This window comes from Vicia villosa, unplaced genomic scaffold (genome assembly GCF_029867415.1).
Source record: "Vicia villosa cultivar HV-30 ecotype Madison, WI unplaced genomic scaffold, Vvil1.0 ctg.001278F_1_1, whole genome shotgun sequence".
Taxonomy (NCBI): Eukaryota; Viridiplantae; Streptophyta; class Magnoliopsida; order Fabales; family Fabaceae; genus Vicia; species Vicia villosa.
In genome coordinates, this window is record NW_026705556.1 from 42,024 (window position 1) to 61,075 (window position 19,052).

The 19,052-nt window shown below is 32.7% G+C and overlaps 2 protein-coding genes across 2 annotated transcripts; one reads left to right on the plus strand and one right to left on the minus strand.

The window, feature by feature from the left end:
• The first annotated feature begins 10,089 nt into the window (after positions 1-10,089).
• LOC131634280 (uncharacterized) lies at positions 10,090-11,406 on the plus strand. The gene is made up of 2 exons (XM_058904927.1): positions 10,090-10,366; positions 10,763-11,406. Exons 1-2 carry the CDS (start codon positions 10,090-10,092, stop codon positions 11,404-11,406), a joined length of 921 nt encoding a protein of 306 aa, XP_058760910.1.
• Positions 11,407-13,725: 2,319 nt separating this feature from the next.
• LOC131634275 (WAT1-related protein At4g08290-like) lies at positions 13,726-15,754 on the minus strand. The gene is made up of 5 exons (XM_058904921.1): positions 15,490-15,754; positions 15,319-15,381; positions 15,092-15,208; positions 14,593-15,001; positions 13,726-14,499 (listed from the first exon to the last, which is right to left on the minus strand). Exons 1-5 carry the CDS (start codon positions 15,672-15,674, stop codon positions 14,104-14,106), a joined length of 1,170 nt encoding a protein of 389 aa, XP_058760904.1. The 5' UTR covers positions 15,675-15,754; the 3' UTR covers positions 13,726-14,103.
• Positions 15,755-19,052: the final 3,298 nt, after the last annotated feature.

The window sequence follows — 19,052 nt, forward strand, 5'->3', positions numbered from 1 at the left end:
ATAAACCTCTGCACACACAGTTTAACTTTGGTCACACTCATAATATTAAATATACCTCCTACTCTTAAAACCATTGTGCTAGACCTAAGCTAAGACAAAGCTTCAGGCACACTAACATCAAAGGACCCAAAAAGATATGGGTTTCTAAGAAGAAAATGGTCTATGTTGTAGATGCCCTTAGCATTGAAGTCAAAACACCATTCATGGTACCTGGACTCTGGATGCTCGCGTCACATGATTGGAGGAAGGTCTATATTCCAAAGCTTGGAACTTAAATCCGACAGAGACGTTAGATTTGGAGGGAACCAAAAAGAAAATATCATTGGATTAGGAACTATTGATAATGGTAATTTTCCCTCTATAACTAATGTTTTACTTGTTGAAGGCCTAGCTCATAATTTGTTGTCTATTAGTCAACTAAGTGATAATGGTTACAATATAGTCTTTAATCAAAAGTCTTGCAAGGCTGTAAGTCTGAAAGATGGATCAATTCATTTTACTGGTAAGAGAAAGAATAACATTTATAAGATTGATCTTTCTGATCTTAAATCTCAAAAAGTGACTTGTCTTCTGTCTGTAAATGATGAGAAATGGGTTTGGCACAGAAGATTGAGACACGTTAGCTTGAGGAGAGTATCTCAACTTAACAAAATCAACTTAGTAAGAGGACTGCCCAATTTAAAGTTCAACTCATATGCTCTTTGTGAAGCTTGTCAAAAGGGAAAGTTCTCAAAATCCTCTTTCAAATTTAAAAATGTTATTTCTTCCTCAAGACCTTTAGAACTTCTACATATTGATTTATTTTGTCCAGTGAAAACAAAATCAATAAGAGGTAAGAAATATGGTTTAGTCATTGTAGATGACTACAACAGATGGACATGGATAAAATTCTTAAAACATAAAGATGAAACACATACTGTATTTTTTGACTTCTGTAATCAAGTACAAAATGAAAAAGAATCTAAAATCATTAAGGTTAGAAGTGATCATGGAGGAGAATTTGAGAATCATGTCTTTGAGAAGTTCTTCAAATAAAATGGAATCTCTCATAACTTCTCCTGTCCTATAACACCTCAGCAGAATAGGGTTGTAGAACGTAAAAACAGAACATTACAAGAAATGGCTAGGACAATGATCAATGAAGCCAATATGGTTAAGCACTTTTGGGAAGAAGTAGTAAACACTGCATGCTATATTCAAAACAGAGTGTCCATAAGACCTATCCTTGATAAGACCCCTTATGAACTATGGAAGAATAAGAAACCTAACATTTCATATTTTCACCCATTTGGTTTTACTTATTTTATTCTTAACACTAAAAAACATCTGAACAAGTTTGATTCTAAGGCTCAAAAGTGTTTTCTGCTAGGATATTCTGAATGCTCAAAAGGCTATAGAGTATATAATACAGAGACATTCATAGTTGAAGAATCAATCAATATCATATTTGATGATAAGCTTGGCCATCAAAAGCCAAAGTAGACTGAAAATTCTGCAGATACAAAAGAACAACTCTTAAATCCTGATGATTCAGAAGACAAAGATACATCAGAAATCACATCTACCATGGAGAACATTAGAACTTCTGAAGAACACTCTCATAAAAGATTTCCAAGATTAACTACACATCATTCAGAAGATATTATCCTTGGCAAGAAAGATGATCCTATCAGAACTAGAGCATACCTAAGAAAAAAATGAAAATTCATTAATTGGATTAATGTCAATGATTGAGCCCAACTTCAGTAGATCAAGCACTTCAAGACACATATTGGATCATTGCTATGCAAGAAGAGCTAAATCAATTCACCAGGAACGATGTATAGGATCTAGTTCCAAGACCTGAAGGATTCAACATTATCGGAACAAAGTGGGTGTTCAGAAACAAAATGAATGAGCAAGGAGAAGTCATTAGAAACAAGGCACGGCTGGTTGCTCAAAGGTATAATCAGCAAGAAGGTATTGACTATAATGAAACCTTTGCTCCAGTCGCCAGGTTAGAGTCAATTAGACTATTAATTGCTTATGCTGCTCACTTTAACATAACTCTATATCAAATGGATGTTAAAAGTGCATTTTAAAATGGTTACATCAAAGAAGAGGTGTTTGTTCATCAACCCTCTGGTTTTGAAGATTCTATCTATCCTGAATATATTTTTAAATTAAAGAAATCTTTATATGGTTTAAAACAAGCTCCCTGAGCTTGATATGAACAACTTAGTTCATTTCTTCTAGATAAAGGTTTCACAAGAGGGAAAGTTGATGCAACACTCTTTTGAAAAGCATTCAAAAATGATATCTTAATCTGTCAAATATATGTGGATAATATTATCTTTGGAACTTCTAATATCTCTCTTGGAAAAGAATTTGCTAAGTCTATGCAAGAAGAATTTGAAATGAGCATGATGGGTGAACTTAAATTCTTTATGGGAATTCAAATAAACCAAACTTCTGAAGGCACTTACATTCATCAAGCAAAATATGTCAAAGAACTTCTGTAGAAATTCAAATTATCAAAAAGTAAAGAAGCAAAAACCCCAATGCATCCTACTTGCATTTTAGGCAAAGAAGAGGTAAGTAAGAAGGTATATCAGAAGCTCTACTGAGGTATGATTGGATCATTAATCTACCTAACTGCATCTAGGCCTGATATTCTGTTTAATGCGTGTTTATGTGCAAGATTCCAATCAGATCCTAGAGAATCACACTTGACTGCTGTCAAGATAATTCTAAGGCATCTGAAAGGTACTACTAATGTTGGATTATGTTACAGAAAATCCAGAGAGTTTAGCTTAGTAGGTTATTGTGATGATGACTTTGATGGAGATAGAATAAAATGTAAAAGTACATCTGAAAGCTGTCAGTTTCTAGGAAATAATTTGATCTCTTGGTATAGAAAAAAGCAAGCTACCATTGCACTATCAACTACAGAAGCAGAATATGTTGCTGCAGGATGTAGCACTCAAATGCTTTGGATGAAGAGTCAGTTAGAAGATTATCACATATATGAGAGTAAGGTTCCCATTTTCTGTGATAACACTTCTGCAATATGCCTTTCCAAAAATCCTATTCTTCACTCTAAAGCTAAGCACATAGAAATTAAACATCAGTTCATCAGAGAATATATTCAGAAAGGGATATTAAGCTTAAACTTTACTGACACAGACCATCAATGGGCTGATATTTTCACAAAACCTCTTTCTAAAGATAGATTCAAGTTCATTCTAAAGAACATTAGTATGGATTTGTTTCCTGAATGAAATCGTGGTTAAATTCTGAAGTGCAAGTTGAACTATCTACAAGATTATCATCTAGAAATATCTGACCCCTTGGATCAGAAATTTGTTTTCTAAGATGAGTTAGAAGTTCAGCGTATAAAACTGCCAATTCACGTAAACTTGGGATTGTTGAGCACATGTTCAAAATCTGAAAGGTCGTGCGTGTAAAGCAAAATGAGTAATAAGTCTTGGTAACTGTTGCATTAATTATCTACGTTATCCCTAACATGTTTTTTAATCATAAAGCTACTATTTCCTTGGTCATTGCAATATTTCTCTCCTCTTCATTCCATAATGCATGCGAGTTCATACATTGATTACCTAGTTCAAACGTTTTTTCTTCTCATCAATCCTCTATAAAAAGCCTTCCTTTTCTAACATCCATCTATTCAATTAGTATCAATTTTGTTCTTTCATCAATACTTCCTTCCAGCATGTCGTCCCAAACAGCCCTCACTGTCATAAATGAACAAAATCTATGGCTAGCTAAAAGAGACAACTACTACATAAACCTCTGCCATGAGCAAGGATGGGAATCCTACATTTCCATTCTAAATGGTTCTGTCCTTCCAAACCTTGTCAAAAATTTATGGGTCAATGCTTCTGCTAGTGAAGATAACCTCAGTATCACTTCCTTCATTTATGGAATTCACTTCGAAATTTCTGAAGCATTCATTGTTGAAGTTATTGGGTGTCCAGTCAGGCATGATGCTACATGTCTCTCAGTCTTCGACTATGCCAATGCATTTGTCATTCCAAACGGTTTGAGCAGACTCGCTCGTCGTCTCAAAAACAACCCCTACCACCTCTCCTCAGCCAAACAAGTCTGGTTCAGGATAAATCTTTTAAATCTCATTCCTAGAGGAAAATTCCATAAAATCCTGTGTGCTAGAGAGAGGTTCTTGATCAATCGCCTGGAATCGGGTAAACCGATAAAACTTGATGCGATTATCTTTGGACGCATTAGAGAGTCTCTAATAGCCTTCAAAAGTGGACAAGAATTCTTCATTCCCTATGGAAGAGTCCTGTCAGCATGTTTTGAATCTGCAGGAATCGTGAACATAGTCCGTACGTTAGAACTTTTGAACAAGAGGGAAGCACTGCATGCAGAGCGTTGTGACCATTTCTTCTTTCATGGAGGATATTATGAACCCATCTACTAGGAGTCTGTGTATCTTGGGTCTGTATTCTGTCATGTTTTTCTAATCAATGAATATTTCTTCTCTTTATCAATTGTTTATTTATGGGATAACATGAAAATTTAATGCCTATAATGGTCCAACCTGGCTAATCTCATACATTTTCATTTAGCTTCATTTCTTTTTTATTGTGACAAAAAGGGGGAGAATTATGTGTGTAAAAGAAAATAATATACATCTCCTAAATTTTTTTAAGTAACTTGAACAAAACAAGGTCTACAAATCAAAGATAAAATCTCTTCAACTCGTGTTCCAGAAGTTTCTGTTGTTAAAATGAACGCAGGAATATATTTAAAACTTTTGTGAAGATGCGCGCATACACAGCCACATCCATCAATCTTCTGAAAGATCAAGTCAAGAAGAAAATTATTCAGGGAAGTTATCTATCATATTTCTCTCTAAATATTTATTTCAGGGGGAGATCAATTTTCTTATACAAAATTATCTTTAGAACATAAATGTTTTGTCATCATAAAAAATGGAGAGATTGTTAGAACATAGTTTGGTTCTAATCATATTTTAGTGTTTTGATGATAACAAGCAAACAAAATTTGTATAAAGCAAACATGGTACTCTAATCATATGATTCTAATTTCAGAAGATGTACCAGTACCAGCAATTAGAACTTGGCACTTATGAGAAGCTGGAGAAACACACCACAAGTCATAAAGGAACTTCTGATACCGCACGCTGCAAACATATCTACAACAAAAGTTGAAGAACAAGGATGAACAGAAGATTATAAGGAATGATTCAAATCAACACCGCTGAAAGAAACTTCTAATATTACACCAGAACACCATAAACACATTCACAACAGAAGTTGAAGAACAAAGACTAAACAGAAGATTACGCAAATTGATTCAAATTAAACCGTTGAAGACATAATCATAAGAAAAACGGCTACGACACTCCAAAATCATAATTCCCAAGGTTGATTGAAAAAGCTATCCACATGCAAATCCTTGAAGACAGCAAAAGCAAAGACAACACGCAAACCATTTAATGCTGAATACAAGCTTTGAAGATAACAGTAAAAAAATTCTAAAGCTATATATATTCATGATCGTTTGAAGAAAAGATACAACGAGCGAAATAAAAGAAAATAAGAAAAAACACATAAGAACGCTGCAACTCTGATAAATCATCAAGTGTGAAGAAAAATTCTATGAAGCTAAATTTTCTTATTCACATTCTGAGTTCATTATTTTGTACTTAATCTTAGTGAAATATTACAGTTGCGATTACAACTTTCTAGAAGCAAAATAATACACTGTCAACAGAAGTTATCTGGTAACTGAGTCCTTGAGAGACCAGTTGGGTCAGAAGTCTCAAGAAGTCTAGGACTAGTTGAGTCCTAGAAGATTAGTTAGTCACAAACAGTTGGTTTGTGCGGGATTGTTAGTCACCACCAGTTTGGCTCGTGCATTGTATTGTGAGTCACATAAGTTGGTCGTGCAAGTGTAATCAGGTTCTAATTATAGTGGATTAAGACCTCTATTGAGAGAGGAAAATCACCTTGTTGAGGGTGGACTGGAGGTAACCTTATTCAGAAAGTGAACTAAGATAAAAATAACTGTGTTCTAACTATCTTTCTTTCGTAAAGTTTTAAAACCCACTTATTCAACCCCCCTTCTAAGTGTTTTCTCAACCTTCAGATATAATGGGTGAGTGATATAGTTGAGAGAGTGAGAAGTGTATGGAATGAAAAAGGTTAGAACACGTGGGAGTATAGGGTTGGATTGAAGTGTGGAAAATTTATTGGTTGATGAAAAAACAAAAGTAACCTTTTTACTTTGGAAATAATTTTAAAGGAAATGGCAATATAGACCTATCCTTGATAAGACCCCTTATGAACTATGGAAGAATAAGAAACCTAACATTTCATATTTTCACCCATTTGGTTTTACTTATTTTATTCTTAACACTAAAAAACATCTGAACAAGTTTGATTCTTTGTAGGACATCTATTCAACAAATAGGCAGATGTGGAAATCGCTTATCCCTGTAACTCTTGTCGTAAGTTCTTCCCTTTTAACATGTTTTCACCATGTTCATAATCAATTGATTCTCCCTCTTGACAACACAGTTTTACTGCGGTGTATCGGGTGGTACAACCTCATGCACTATCCCCTTTTCATCAGAATACTTCCCAAAGTCATTTGAGACACACTCGCCTCCACCATTCGTTTTAAGAATTTTGAGCTTGTGAACGATTTACTGCTCAACCATGGACTGGAGCTTCTTAAACACTTTGAATACCTCATATTTTCTCTTGATTAGGCATGTCCATAGCTTTCTACTATAATCGTCGATAAAAGTGACAAAGTACCTATTTGCCACTACACGAGTTAACTTGCATCAACCCACACACATTGGAATACACCACCTCAAGGTAATGCTTGATTCAATGACCTGCATCCTTTCTAAATTTATCCTTGTGTTGTTTCCCTTGCACACACTCTTCACAAATTTCAGCTGGAATGTTGATGGATAACAACCCGATTACAATACTATGCCATTGTAACACATTGAGATCTCTAAAGTTGAGATGCCTAAGACGGTAATTCCACAACCACTCATCTCGACTTGCCGCTGTAGAAAGAGACCTATGCTCCATCACTTTCAGCTTAATCTTGAAAGTTCTATTAGCAGCCATACGAGCTTTAAGGACCAAAACCCCATTTGCATCCATAACACGCAATGTCTTGTCTTCTATTAGAATCTTGTATCCCTTCTAAATCAATTGGCCAATATTTATAAGGTTAAATTTGATTCCTGGAATGTATAATACATCTTTAATCAAGGAATGACCATCATATCTTCTTATGATAAAAACATCACTGATCCCATCGGCCACTTAAGTGGTGTCATTCGAGAATTTCACTTTATTTTTAGTGGCTTGATTGATATTGACAAACCAATACTTCCGCAAACGTTTTTGTAGCATTCCTAAAGTTGCTGCTGTTGCTGCCTGGCAGCCTGCTACTGCTACATTCACCTTGCGTGATCATGAACCAGAGCGTATTATCATCATCCACATCTTGTCTAGGAACCTTAGCTTCATCTCCTTGAGATTCCCTCTATTTCTCATTGCATTCTCTTGCAAAATGACCAAGCTTTTGACAATTAAAGCATTTTTGCCTTACTCTTGTCAAACTTCTTGTCACCTCTAAAGTTTCCTTGACCACCATTTTTGTTGCAGCTGCTCTCACCGCTTGATGTCGAACTCTTCAAATTTTGTGAATCTTTTCCAACAAAATTATGAGAATTCCCCTTACTCTTCATGGGCCATTTTCCCTTCGACTTCTTGTTCTTCTCATTGAACTGTGCTTGCAAAGTGATCTCCGCCTTTTCCTTTTCGTTACTGCTCTCATCCATCCTTTGCTCATGAGCCTCAAGAGAGCTCTAAAGCTCATCTTTGCTCAACATCATAAGATCTTTCGATTCTTCAATCGCCACCACAATGTTGTAAAATCTTTCCGTTAAAGAACACAAGATCTTCGACACAACATTCTGCTCAGAAACAGTTTCTCCACATGGCTTGATTTGGTTTACCAATTAAGTAATTCGAGTCACATAAACGTTGATTGCCTCATTTTCCTCTATTTAAATTAATTCAAATTGATGTTTGTGAGTTTTCCTTATCAGTCCCTACATAATCCTTTTCAAGATCTCCCACGCTTCTTTTGCCGACTCGCAATCACCAACTTTATCAAAGTTGTCTCCATGCACACATTGATAGATCAAGAACAACGCTTTGCAATATTTCATCTTTTCTTCCTTGTATGCAACCTTTTGTGGATCATTTGCACCTTCGACGAGAAAATTCACCCCATTATTGACCACTTCAAGAACACCTTGGTAGCCAAACAACACCTTTATTTTCTTGCACCATTTGTCGTAATTCTTCGCATCAAAGGTTGACAGGTATGTGGAGACTCTATCATTAGAGATGGTGTTCATGTTTGGACATCGGATTATGGATCAAAAACAGACTCTTTATGCCAAATGTTAGAACATGAAATCATACAATTGGTAAATCAATTGAGGTTTAGGGCTTGTGGAGAAAAAGGTAGTGAAAGACAAGATAGAATTAGGGAGAGAGAGAGAGAGAGAGAGAGAGAGATTGAGGGTGAGAATTAAAACTATCATTAATTGAGATGATGATGCATCTAATACATTTATACAAGTATTTTCGAACAATTGAGACCTAAAATAATAACTTAAAAACAAAATAAAAAGATAAAATTTAGGCTGGTAACCGGTTAACACATTTGGTTAACCGGTTACCACTGACTCAACAAAACAATTTAGTATCAGGGGTAACCGATAACGCGTTTGGTTAATAGGTTACAACAATGCAAAATCAACTTTTTCCCTTTGCAGAAGTGATTTTCTCCCAACTGTAAGCGGTTACACCCCCGTGTTAACCGGTTACATCACTTGAATTATTGAGTTTTCATCTAACATTAATGTAGAGAAGATTTTGACGGAGGTTTTTAAAATTGATGAGGAAATCTTTTCATGTGCTGGGACAATTCATTTGTTGATTGTATGATTCAAGGTAGCAAGATATTTGTTGCCAGTTCTTTTTGTTGCGTACTTGCGTTGATTCAAGGAAGTCTTTTCTTTTTGTTTGTGTTTTATTATTGAACTATGTACATACGTGTCTTAATTTTCCTTATTTGACTACGAAGGATTAGAGCCTTCAAGAATGTCAATGGCAAAATCTATAATCAATTTTGATTTGGAAGAATCCAGGGTTGTTGGAAGAAGCTTATCAGATAGTGCAAAAGGATGGAAGAAGTGTTTGAAGATAGAAGGAAGTTGAAATATGGTGAGAGGAAGAATGAAGGTTGTTGGAAGAATGATATGAATTAAAATGATGTATATTTATTATGTAACTAAATAACAAATTTACTATGGTAGTCAAGTGGTAAGACTAAAGTCCCATTGCTCAAGGACAATGGTTCGAAATGAGGAACTAAAACTAAAAAAAATACAGAAAAAGGATTCGGAATGAGGGACGCAAACTAAAAAAAACTGAAGTAAAAATAAAATTTATCAACTTAATTTGGTTTTTAAATTTTGGACTAAAACTAAAAAAACGCGGAAATAAAATTCGCCAACTTAAACTTGTCTGGGGACTAAAACTCAAAAAACTTAAAAATAAAAATGAAAATATGGCGACCATTGCACAATAAAACTCAAAAAACTCAAATAAAAAAGAAAATATGGCGACCATTGCGCAAAAAAAAAACTATAAAAGAGGATAATTGATGCCTTGGTGATTATATCTCCCTATTTTGGCTTCGGGTCTTGGCATCAATTACCACAAAAATAAGTTGATCGGGTTAAATGTGACGAGTAATTTTTTAGAAGCTGCCGCTTTTGTGCTTTCTTGTAAAGTGGAAGATAGTTCGTTTTCTTTTCTTGGTATTAATATTGGGTGCAATCCAAGGAAGTACGCTTCTTGGTTGCCTCTCTTGGTGAAGATGAAAAAGCGCCTTGCGGGTTGGAAGAACCGGTTTCTTAGTTTGGGGGGAAGATTGACTTTATTAAGATCTATTCTTGGATCCCTTGCGATATTCACTACGTCTTTCTATAAGATGCCTTCAAGGGTGGCGAAGGAGATTTCTAAATTCCAAAGTAATTTTCTTTGGGGAGGGGTGGTGGAGGACAACAAAAGACGTATTCATTGGGTTAGTTGGAAGAATGTTTGTCTTCCGATTGAATGTGGTGGTCTCGGATTAAAAAATATCTCGGATTTTAATATGTCTCTCCTTAACAAATGGAGGTGGAGAATTCTTAAGGGAGAGGATTCGCTTTGGTTTAACTTGTTGAAAGCTCGTTACAGGGACATCGCTATGAATAGTTTTTGTGGAGGTATGTCTTTTTTGCAATCTTCTCTTTATTCTTCTTCTTTCTCATCTTCTACTCCTTCTTCTTCTTTTTGGTGGAAAGATTTACTTTCAATTGGTAGTATAGAGAGGGAAGATTCTTTTTCCGCTCATTGTGATATTAAAGTGGGTAACGGGTTTTCTACTCCTTTTTGGGAAGCAAAGTGGAGGAATAATAAGTGTTTGAAAGAGGAGTTCCCGGTTTTATTCTCTCTCTCAGTTTTGAAAAAGGTGTCGGTGGCGGGTATTGGAGGATAGAACAACGGTAATTGGGAATGGGGAAATTGTGGTATTTTGGATACCCATATTGTTAGCCATCTTTTGAGGTCGAGTTTGGACCATTTTCGGAACTCCCCTGTGGGTTCCGGTCCTATTAGTGTAGGGAAGGACGAGGTTTGTTGGAGGGTTTCGGGGGATGGCATTTTTTCCGTGGCCTCTTGCTATAGTCTTATTGCTAGGAAGCGTATTCCGTGTGGGCCTTTTGAGAAGTTCAATGAAGTTTTGTCTTTAATATGGAAGATGGATATCCCTTACAAAATCAAAGCTTTTGGATGGAGGTTTTTTGTGAATAGACTTCCTTTTAAGGATTTACTTTTGGTTAGAGATATAGTGTTGTCTCCGGAAAATTTAAAGTGTGTTTTTTGCGGTATTGATCCGGAAAATCGTGAACACTCTTTTTTGAAATGTAAAGGAGTGGAGGTGGTGTGGAGAGAAATATCTTCTTGGATTGGGAAGCCTTGGAGGGTAATAGAAGAAGAGTGTAAAGCGTGTTTTATGGATTGGTATTCTGTTTGTAAAAAGAACAAAGTGAAAGTGAACAAATTAGGTGTAGTGTGGATAGCTACTATGTGGATTCTTTGGATAAGTAGGAATGGTATTTGCTTTTGGAACGAAGTTTGGGATGTGAATAATACATTGTGGAAGATCAAATCTTTGTTGTGGAAATGGTCTTTTTTTGGAGAAATTACTCACCCCATTAGTAGCTTTTACGAGTTTAACAAGGATCCGTTGTTATTCCTATCGTAATTCTAATTGGTTTTGTAATTTCCTTTTGGTGGGGTCTCCCCGCTTTTGTGTATTCGGATATTGAGAACGTTTAGTTCTCCGTTTTATTGAATCTTGCTTACACAAAAAAAAAAACTCCCTATTTTGAAGTTCATCAACTTTCAATTTTTATTATTGATTTAGCATAAAGAAATAGCTGAAATAATAGGTTTGAGAGTTCACCAAATTTCCAGACGCCTATTTTGATGACATAAATTAAAAATAAAAAAAATAAAAAACACATTTTCTTTAACCTCCACCACAAAGTTTATCTTTATCTAAGTTTATAATTTCTTTTCAAAAGTTAGTGTTGTTTGAAGGTTAAGTCTTCCAAAATCGTTAAGCATAAAACCTTAAATATATTTAAATATACTAGTGAAACAACAAACTAGTATACTTTAGATAAACAATGTTAAAAACAATAATAAGTAAAATCAATATACCTTTGGTTATATTTTATTATGGTTTAACGTTGTACATATGAAGATTGTTCTAAAACATATCTATTTTTGTTTATCCATTTAATTGTGTACGGGTTAGAAAGTATAAGTGTGTGTTCCTCATGCAAAGGTAATGGAAATTTAGAGGCCTTTGTATCTATATTACGATGTATGGTGATTAGGATTTGTCCTCAGTGTCACGACCGACAAAATTAATGAAGTCGCCACCATCGTTTATTCATCCTAAAGACAGGAAAAATAATAGGGAAAGCCTAAAAGATAAGAATTCTGGAATCGATAGTCGATTAAGAAAGGGGAAGGTGTTAGACACCCCTCTCCTCCCTTGTACTTAAGGGGAACCTCCTATAGATCTAGGTTAAGTGTGCTTGCTAAGGGATGCTTGCTTGATTAGGTTTTTACTTCTATTTATTTATTTACAAGGAATGGGAACTATACAAGGATAGAATTTGGACGAGAGGTTGGTTAATTAATTGACTCGCTAAAGCATCACGCCTTATCCCAACGTATCTTCATCAAGAGATAGAATCAGAGTCTACGTAGTTTGTAGGTGTTAGGTTAGTAGTTTTTGTGGAACAACATGAAAATGCCTTCGAGCAATAAGCTTATGCTACTCATACAACAGAGACTTATGTTAGCTTCTAGTTCGTGTTGAAGGGTCTTTAGTCGGTTCCTTTTTGAAAAGGATATTGAGTTTTTTTAATTAGTAGAAAAATGTTTAGATTGGTTAGATGTTTTAAGTGTTAAAGGAGAGTAAATCTAAATGAAAAGGAAATGTTTTTTTTATTCATTTGATTATTGGAACTAAGTATGAAGCGAAGTACTTTTTTTACTAGAAATAAAGATACATTAACTTAATTTAACTTAATTAAAATCTAAATGAATTAAATAATCCTAAGCTAAAAACATAAAAGGATTCAAAGAGTTAACTAAAAAACCAAACGAGCTTATAAAATAAAACAAACAAGGTTGTTAAATAAACTAAACAAAAAAAACAAGATAAAAGAGCAAAGGGTGTAAATTATGCTGGAGAAGTAAAATAGAGGGTGTGAAAATCATATCCAACTCATTCAGAGATATGAGTTTAGTGTGTGAAGAAACTCCTAACATTGTTAAGTTGGGTATGTTGAAATTAATTAGTAGTATTATGGAAGAGATCAGAGAAGGCTAGAAAATTGACTTTGAATTGATGACCGGTTAGCGTTGATCAATTAGTGTAAGAGTGGTGAATTCAGAATCGATGAGAACGGTGTGATCAGATTCGGAGACAAAGTCTGCATTCCAGATGTTCCATAATTTAAGAAGAGTATTCTTGAAAAAATTCATAGAATTGGTTTGAGTGTTCATCTCGGTGCTACTAAGAGGTATCAAGACTTGAAGAAATTTTTTTGTTGGGAAGAAGGAGGTGGCTGAGTTTGTTTATGCTTGTTTGATTTTTCAGAAGTCAATGATTGAACATCAGAAGGTGTTGAGTATGATACAACCGTTGAGCATTTCAGAGTGGAAATGGGATATCATTTTTATGGATTTTGTGATGAGTCTGCCTAAGACGACAATGGGATGTGACTACATTTAGATGAGCGGGGATAGGTTATCGACCCATTTTATTTCAATTAGTTATCCTTTGCCGAAGTTGGATAAGTTGCATATTAAGAAATTTATTAATTTACCTGATATTCCTTTGAGTATTGTATCGGATAGAGATCTGATACTCACTTCGAAATTTTGGGAGAGTTTGCCAAAAACTTATTTAATGCTATATTATAACTAAGGGGAATATATATTCAAACTATTCAATTAATTCATTCATTAATAAAGAAACTAGTTCTCGTTTTTGTTTTCTAAAAGATGGAACCAATCATGACATATACACATTTGTTCAATTGTTTAATACTATAATACGGTACTATATGTCTAAGATTTTAGTCTAAATTTAAAATTTCATTCATTTTAGTCTAATTGTAAAATTTCCTTCATCCTTTGAGTTTTGTTTTTGAGTTTAAGAATATCATTTACTTTCACAATTTTAAAATCTCAAACAATAAAATGGATCATATAATTTTTTTCTCTTGAAAGCCCTTTAATACTCCCAACAAATGACCACCAATTAAATGACAAATTCACGAGTCCTTTCAAATTGCCAATTCCATGTTGTGAGTAGCATAGGCATGACATTGGGCTTATATCAGTACAGAAGAGGTAACACCAAAGCCCAGTCCATTCAATTTCTTCCACAATTGTAACATATTTCTTCTCCATGCATGACCAATTGAGCTTTATTATCATTTCTACTTTCATTTTTAGGAGCTGTGACAGGTAACTGTAACTGATGTTGGTCTTGTAATGGGTTCTCCTTGGTAGGTGACTCTGCCATATGAATATCATTATTCCGGGCTTTCTGTTCTTTCGATTTTCCCCAGACAACTAGATAAAGCCCAAGAACCACCACTATTGCTCCAATAATACTTCCAAGAAAGAGCTGCTCAGAAAGAATGATGCAGGCCAAGGCCGTTACGATGATCATTCGCAACGGATTGAATGCAGTTACAATAACTGGACCCATAGCTTTCATAACCACCCCTTGTATGTAATACTGTACTCCAGATGTAACTATCCCCTGTCATCACAAACCACAAAGCACACATTTAGTTTTTATTCTACAAAATGTGATGTTTGACATCTAATGTTAACTATAGTGGCTTATACTAACCGCATATGCTGGGGCGAAGAGCCGTGAATCCCAACCAAGAGCCCAGGCATGAGAATTATGACGCTCGGCGATAATTGTCACCACAAAGCTTTGAAGCGCGCCAACGAAACAAACCCATGTTGCCAGAGACATCGGTGCAGGGTACTTTCTCAATGTTATGGCCTGCAATATGTAAAAGGCGGAAAAACCAGCGCAGCCAATGAGGAGGAAACATGTTCCTACGATCCACCGGTTATTACTGGAATCGTTCACAATCTCAGACTGGTTGGTAGCATGACTAATAGATGAGTTCACAACACTAACTACAGGGCCTTTGTATAGAGCCATTAACAATGTTCCTGCAAATGTAATTGCAGTACCAATCATTTTTGCTTGACATGCTATTTCCTTTATCTTCATGTGCTCCAATCTGCACAATATAATCATTTAGTTAGTTTACTAAAAATTATTATTCAAAAATAATTTCAAACTATGATGATATATTTATGTAATTGTTTACTTTAAAATGACTGCAAACAGAAAAGTAATGGAGGGCGCAGAGTTCATCACAGCGGAAAGGAACGAAGCGGACGTTAATTTCATTCCCAACAAGGCAAAACATTGATCCAGTATTATTCTGTAAATGTAATACAATATAGTATAGTTAATTAAGTTACTAATGAAAAATCGAGATTGAAATTTATATATAATAAACTATAAAGATTAAGAATATATAAGTAAGATTACTCGAAGAAAGCCAGTAACATAATCTCTGAAAATACACGAAAATTCATCTTCGGCCTAATTTTCCTGAGAAAAAAAAAAACACAACACAACTTTTATTAGAACAGTTTAATCAAAATGCTTGATACTTATAATTAGTAATAATAATGAGTGAGTGAAAGAGTTTGGGGAGACCTTTCTAGGTAAAATGCGAATGGAGCTAATGTTACAGTGGCGAGAGCATTACGGTAGACGATGAAAACGTAATGGCTCATTCCTTTCTTGATAGCATCCATGGCAAAAATAAACATTCCTGCAGAACCAAATTGAACTGCCAAGAGTAGTAAATATGGCTTTGCAGTTCTTAACCATGCACCCATTTTTGAGAATCTATCGCTTCTTGGGTGCGTAGCAAGTGATGTTGCTTATGTTATGGAAGGGATTTTGTACATTGATGATGAAGGCATTCTGAATATTTATAGCCAAGTAATAGATTTAATATAATAATGAAGTTGAAATAAATTGGAAATTTTGCTCTTAATTTCTTCAAATAACAATTTCCAATTTGCATGCTGACTCATAATCCAATCGAGAGAGGTAAACTATTTATAGTTTGTATGTGATTTGAATTTGGTATCTATGAATTTTTTTACCATTAATGATTATTTTAGTTTTTAGTGGCTGTGGCGAGTCGTGTTGTTTTCAACTACAGTTTTACTTACCGATTCTTTGGATAAAAATAAAATACAAGTAATCTTCTACTTTTATATCATCTATAGGATGGTTTTGTTGTTTTACCTTATTTAACTGTGTCGGTGGAAAATTAAAATTATTTTTTGGACGATATTAATTAAAAAAATAATAATTTAAACAATTATTATGTTTTACATTATATACATACTGTCATTATGTTTTACATTAAATATATATGAATTAAATTTTTAGTTTGTTAATTTAAACAATTGTTTTTTAATAAAGATACTTAAATATGTAATAATAAAAAATATTTAAACATTTTTTTGAATGTGAGAGTTTAAATTTAAATGGAAAAAATGAATTAAAAAAATTGACAAGTGTCTATGTGAGTTATATTGATGATAAAATATTATTTTTTTTATTTTTATATTGAACTTATTGAAAAAATTAAGAAAACAACAAAATGTAATATAAAAAAAGGAAATCCATTTCAAAGTAAGTAAAATTAAAGTAATCCAAAAAAATATCAAACTTAAAAACTGAAAACATACTTTTATTTATTTTTAATTTTTTTTAGGGTTTTCTATAATTTTTTAATGAAGAACTTTGACAAAATTAAGTAAAAAGTAAAAAATCCATTATCTTTAAGTTTTGCAAAGAGGTTTGGAAGTTAAAAATTATCCGAATCACAAAAGACAGAAAAAAAGTGTTTATGTTTGATTCAATTGATTTTTAAAAATAAAATTGAACCAAATCAATGTGATTTAAATTGATTTGATTTTTTATAAGATATGTTAAAGAGAATGATCAAAATTAACGATTTTATTTTAAGTTTTATAACACATTAGTTTTTATATATCTCATTGACATATCAAATAATTTCAAATTAATATTAAATTTAATATATATATATATATATATATATATATATATATATATATATATATATATATATATATAATATGTTAGTTTTCAATCTAATAATATATTTTGTTATCAGAATATAGAGTAAGTTATTCGGAGTGTTATATTACTAAATTTTATTATAAAAATATTTTAGTATAAAATTTTAAATAATTTACCTATAAAATATAAACAGTCAATTTGTAAAGTACCAAAAAATTTCCTTACGTATTTGTCACATTAGTCTAGATTCCTTGTATTTTTTCTATCACCGAATTCCTTTTTTACTAACCAAAAAAAACAGAAAGTACTTTAATTTACTTGTTGCAAAAAGTGCAATCTATTCTTGGCTAAAGATAAAAAGTCACATTCAATTATCTTTGTTATTTTGTGATATAACATAAGGGTGTTTTTTTCCTCTATTAATAAGAATAATTTAAGTGGCATTTTCTAGTGATTTAACAATGTTTTAACTTTTTTATGTTAAACTTAAAAGTCATTTAATAATTATTTTTAATCTAATGAAGATTGAATTAATTTAAAAGCAATGGAATACAAGATGATGGCAAGAGAGACCAAAAAGAAAGAAAGTAAAAAGTAAAAAGCCATCCGCTTTGCAATATGTGTCCTAAGTTTTCTACGGTACCAACTCCTATAAATAATCATATTTATAATATTATCCACGATTTTAGCTTTATCAACAGTATTACCAAAATAGATGTCGTTACAATATTTTCACACACCATAAACAGTCCCTGCAGCAACTAGTTTTAGGATGGATCTCCACCATTTACCATTATAGTATTATTGCTCAACTACAAATTTTCTGCATCTCAAGATTGCGGAATACGATTAACCTGTATCCAAGCAAGGAATTTGACCCAAATACAAACTATTTTAGGATAAACAAAAACTAGATGATTAATAGATTGCTCTTCACAATTGAAAATACAACACCTGTTAATAGAAACCATCCCAAACCAAAAGAGACGTTGTCTCGTAGCCAATCTACATTGACAAGCAAGTCACTTAGTCATCAGAGCCCTCGATCTAACAACGTTATGACGAAATATTTTCCTGCAAATAACTTGAGGCGTATCATTACACAACACATTGTAAACATCCTTCGTTTTAAATTTACTACTGATTAACATAGATAGTATCCTACACTTGTTGGATATCACTCAAATTGACTCTTTGTTTGAGGATATTTTTCATAATCCAAGAATTAAGACTTTTGAAATAAAATGATTTTAATAAGTTAAATTTATCAAATTTAATTTCCATATTTTATATTTCTTCTTTTATAATAAACTCTAAGTTTAACTCCATAATTAAAACTTAAATGGTAAATTATAAGAACTAGAATAATTTTTTTTTAGTATATAGTTTTATTTTTAAGGGTTAAGTATGTTTTTTATTTCTATAAATATTTTAAATTTTAATTTTAGTTCCTATTAAAAAATGACATATTTTGGTCCCAACAAAATTATTATGTTCGTAATTTAGTCTTTACTGTTAAACCGATGCGAATTTTTGAATGATTATTTTACAGACATGTTTAGAACGTTACAAAAAGTTCCTCGAAAAAAAAAAGAACTCAAAATTTGATTTCGATGTCGAAATTTGCATTACTTTTATCATTATATTTTGAAATTTAAAAAAATTCATATATAATTCTTCTCATTTTAAAAAATTATATAATTTGATCAAAACATATTTTATAATATTTTAAACACGTATGAAAAAAATTATCAAAAAATTTAAAATTTTAAGGATAATTAAACAGTTTTCAAAATTTTAAAAATTAGTAGGGACTAAAACTGCAAACATAAAAATTTTATAGGACTAAAATATGTTATTTTTTAATAGGGACTAAAAATGAAATGTGAGATATTTATAGAGACAAAAAACACACTTAACCCTATTTTTAAAAGACTTAGAATAATGTTTAGAGATGTAAAATTAATTTTGAGTAATTTTAAGATGTTTAGTTTATTAAAAATAGAATTGATTGTGTCTTCAAAATTGATTTTATTTAAAATTAAAATTTATAACTTTTATCTTTATATTAATTGATTCTGGATGATTTTTATACTAAAATTTATTGTTTAATTTAAATTTATATAAACGTATTCACACATAAATCAATTCTGCTA

Bases quoted from the DNA above. Each gene is read 5' to 3' on its own strand.
- LOC131634280 (XM_058904927.1), top strand. From the start codon at position 10,090: ATGCCTTCAAGGGTGGCGAAGGAGATTTCTAAATTCCAAAGTAATTTT. The intron at 10,367-10,762 runs GTATGTCTTTTT...CTATTAGTGTAG, and splicing joins TATGAATAGTTTTTGTGGAG to GGAAGGACGAGGTTTGTTGG.
- LOC131634275 (XM_058904921.1), bottom strand. From the start codon at position 15,674: ATGGGTGCATGGTTAAGAACTGCAAAGCCATATTTACTACTCTTGGCA. The intron at 15,002-15,091 runs GTAAACAATTAC...TATATTGTGCAG, and splicing joins CTGTTTGCAGTCATTTTAAA to ATTGGAGCACATGAAGATAA. The intron at 14,500-14,592 runs GTTAGTATAAGC...TTGTGATGACAG, and splicing joins TCTTCGCCCCAGCATATGCG to GGGATAGTTACATCTGGAGT.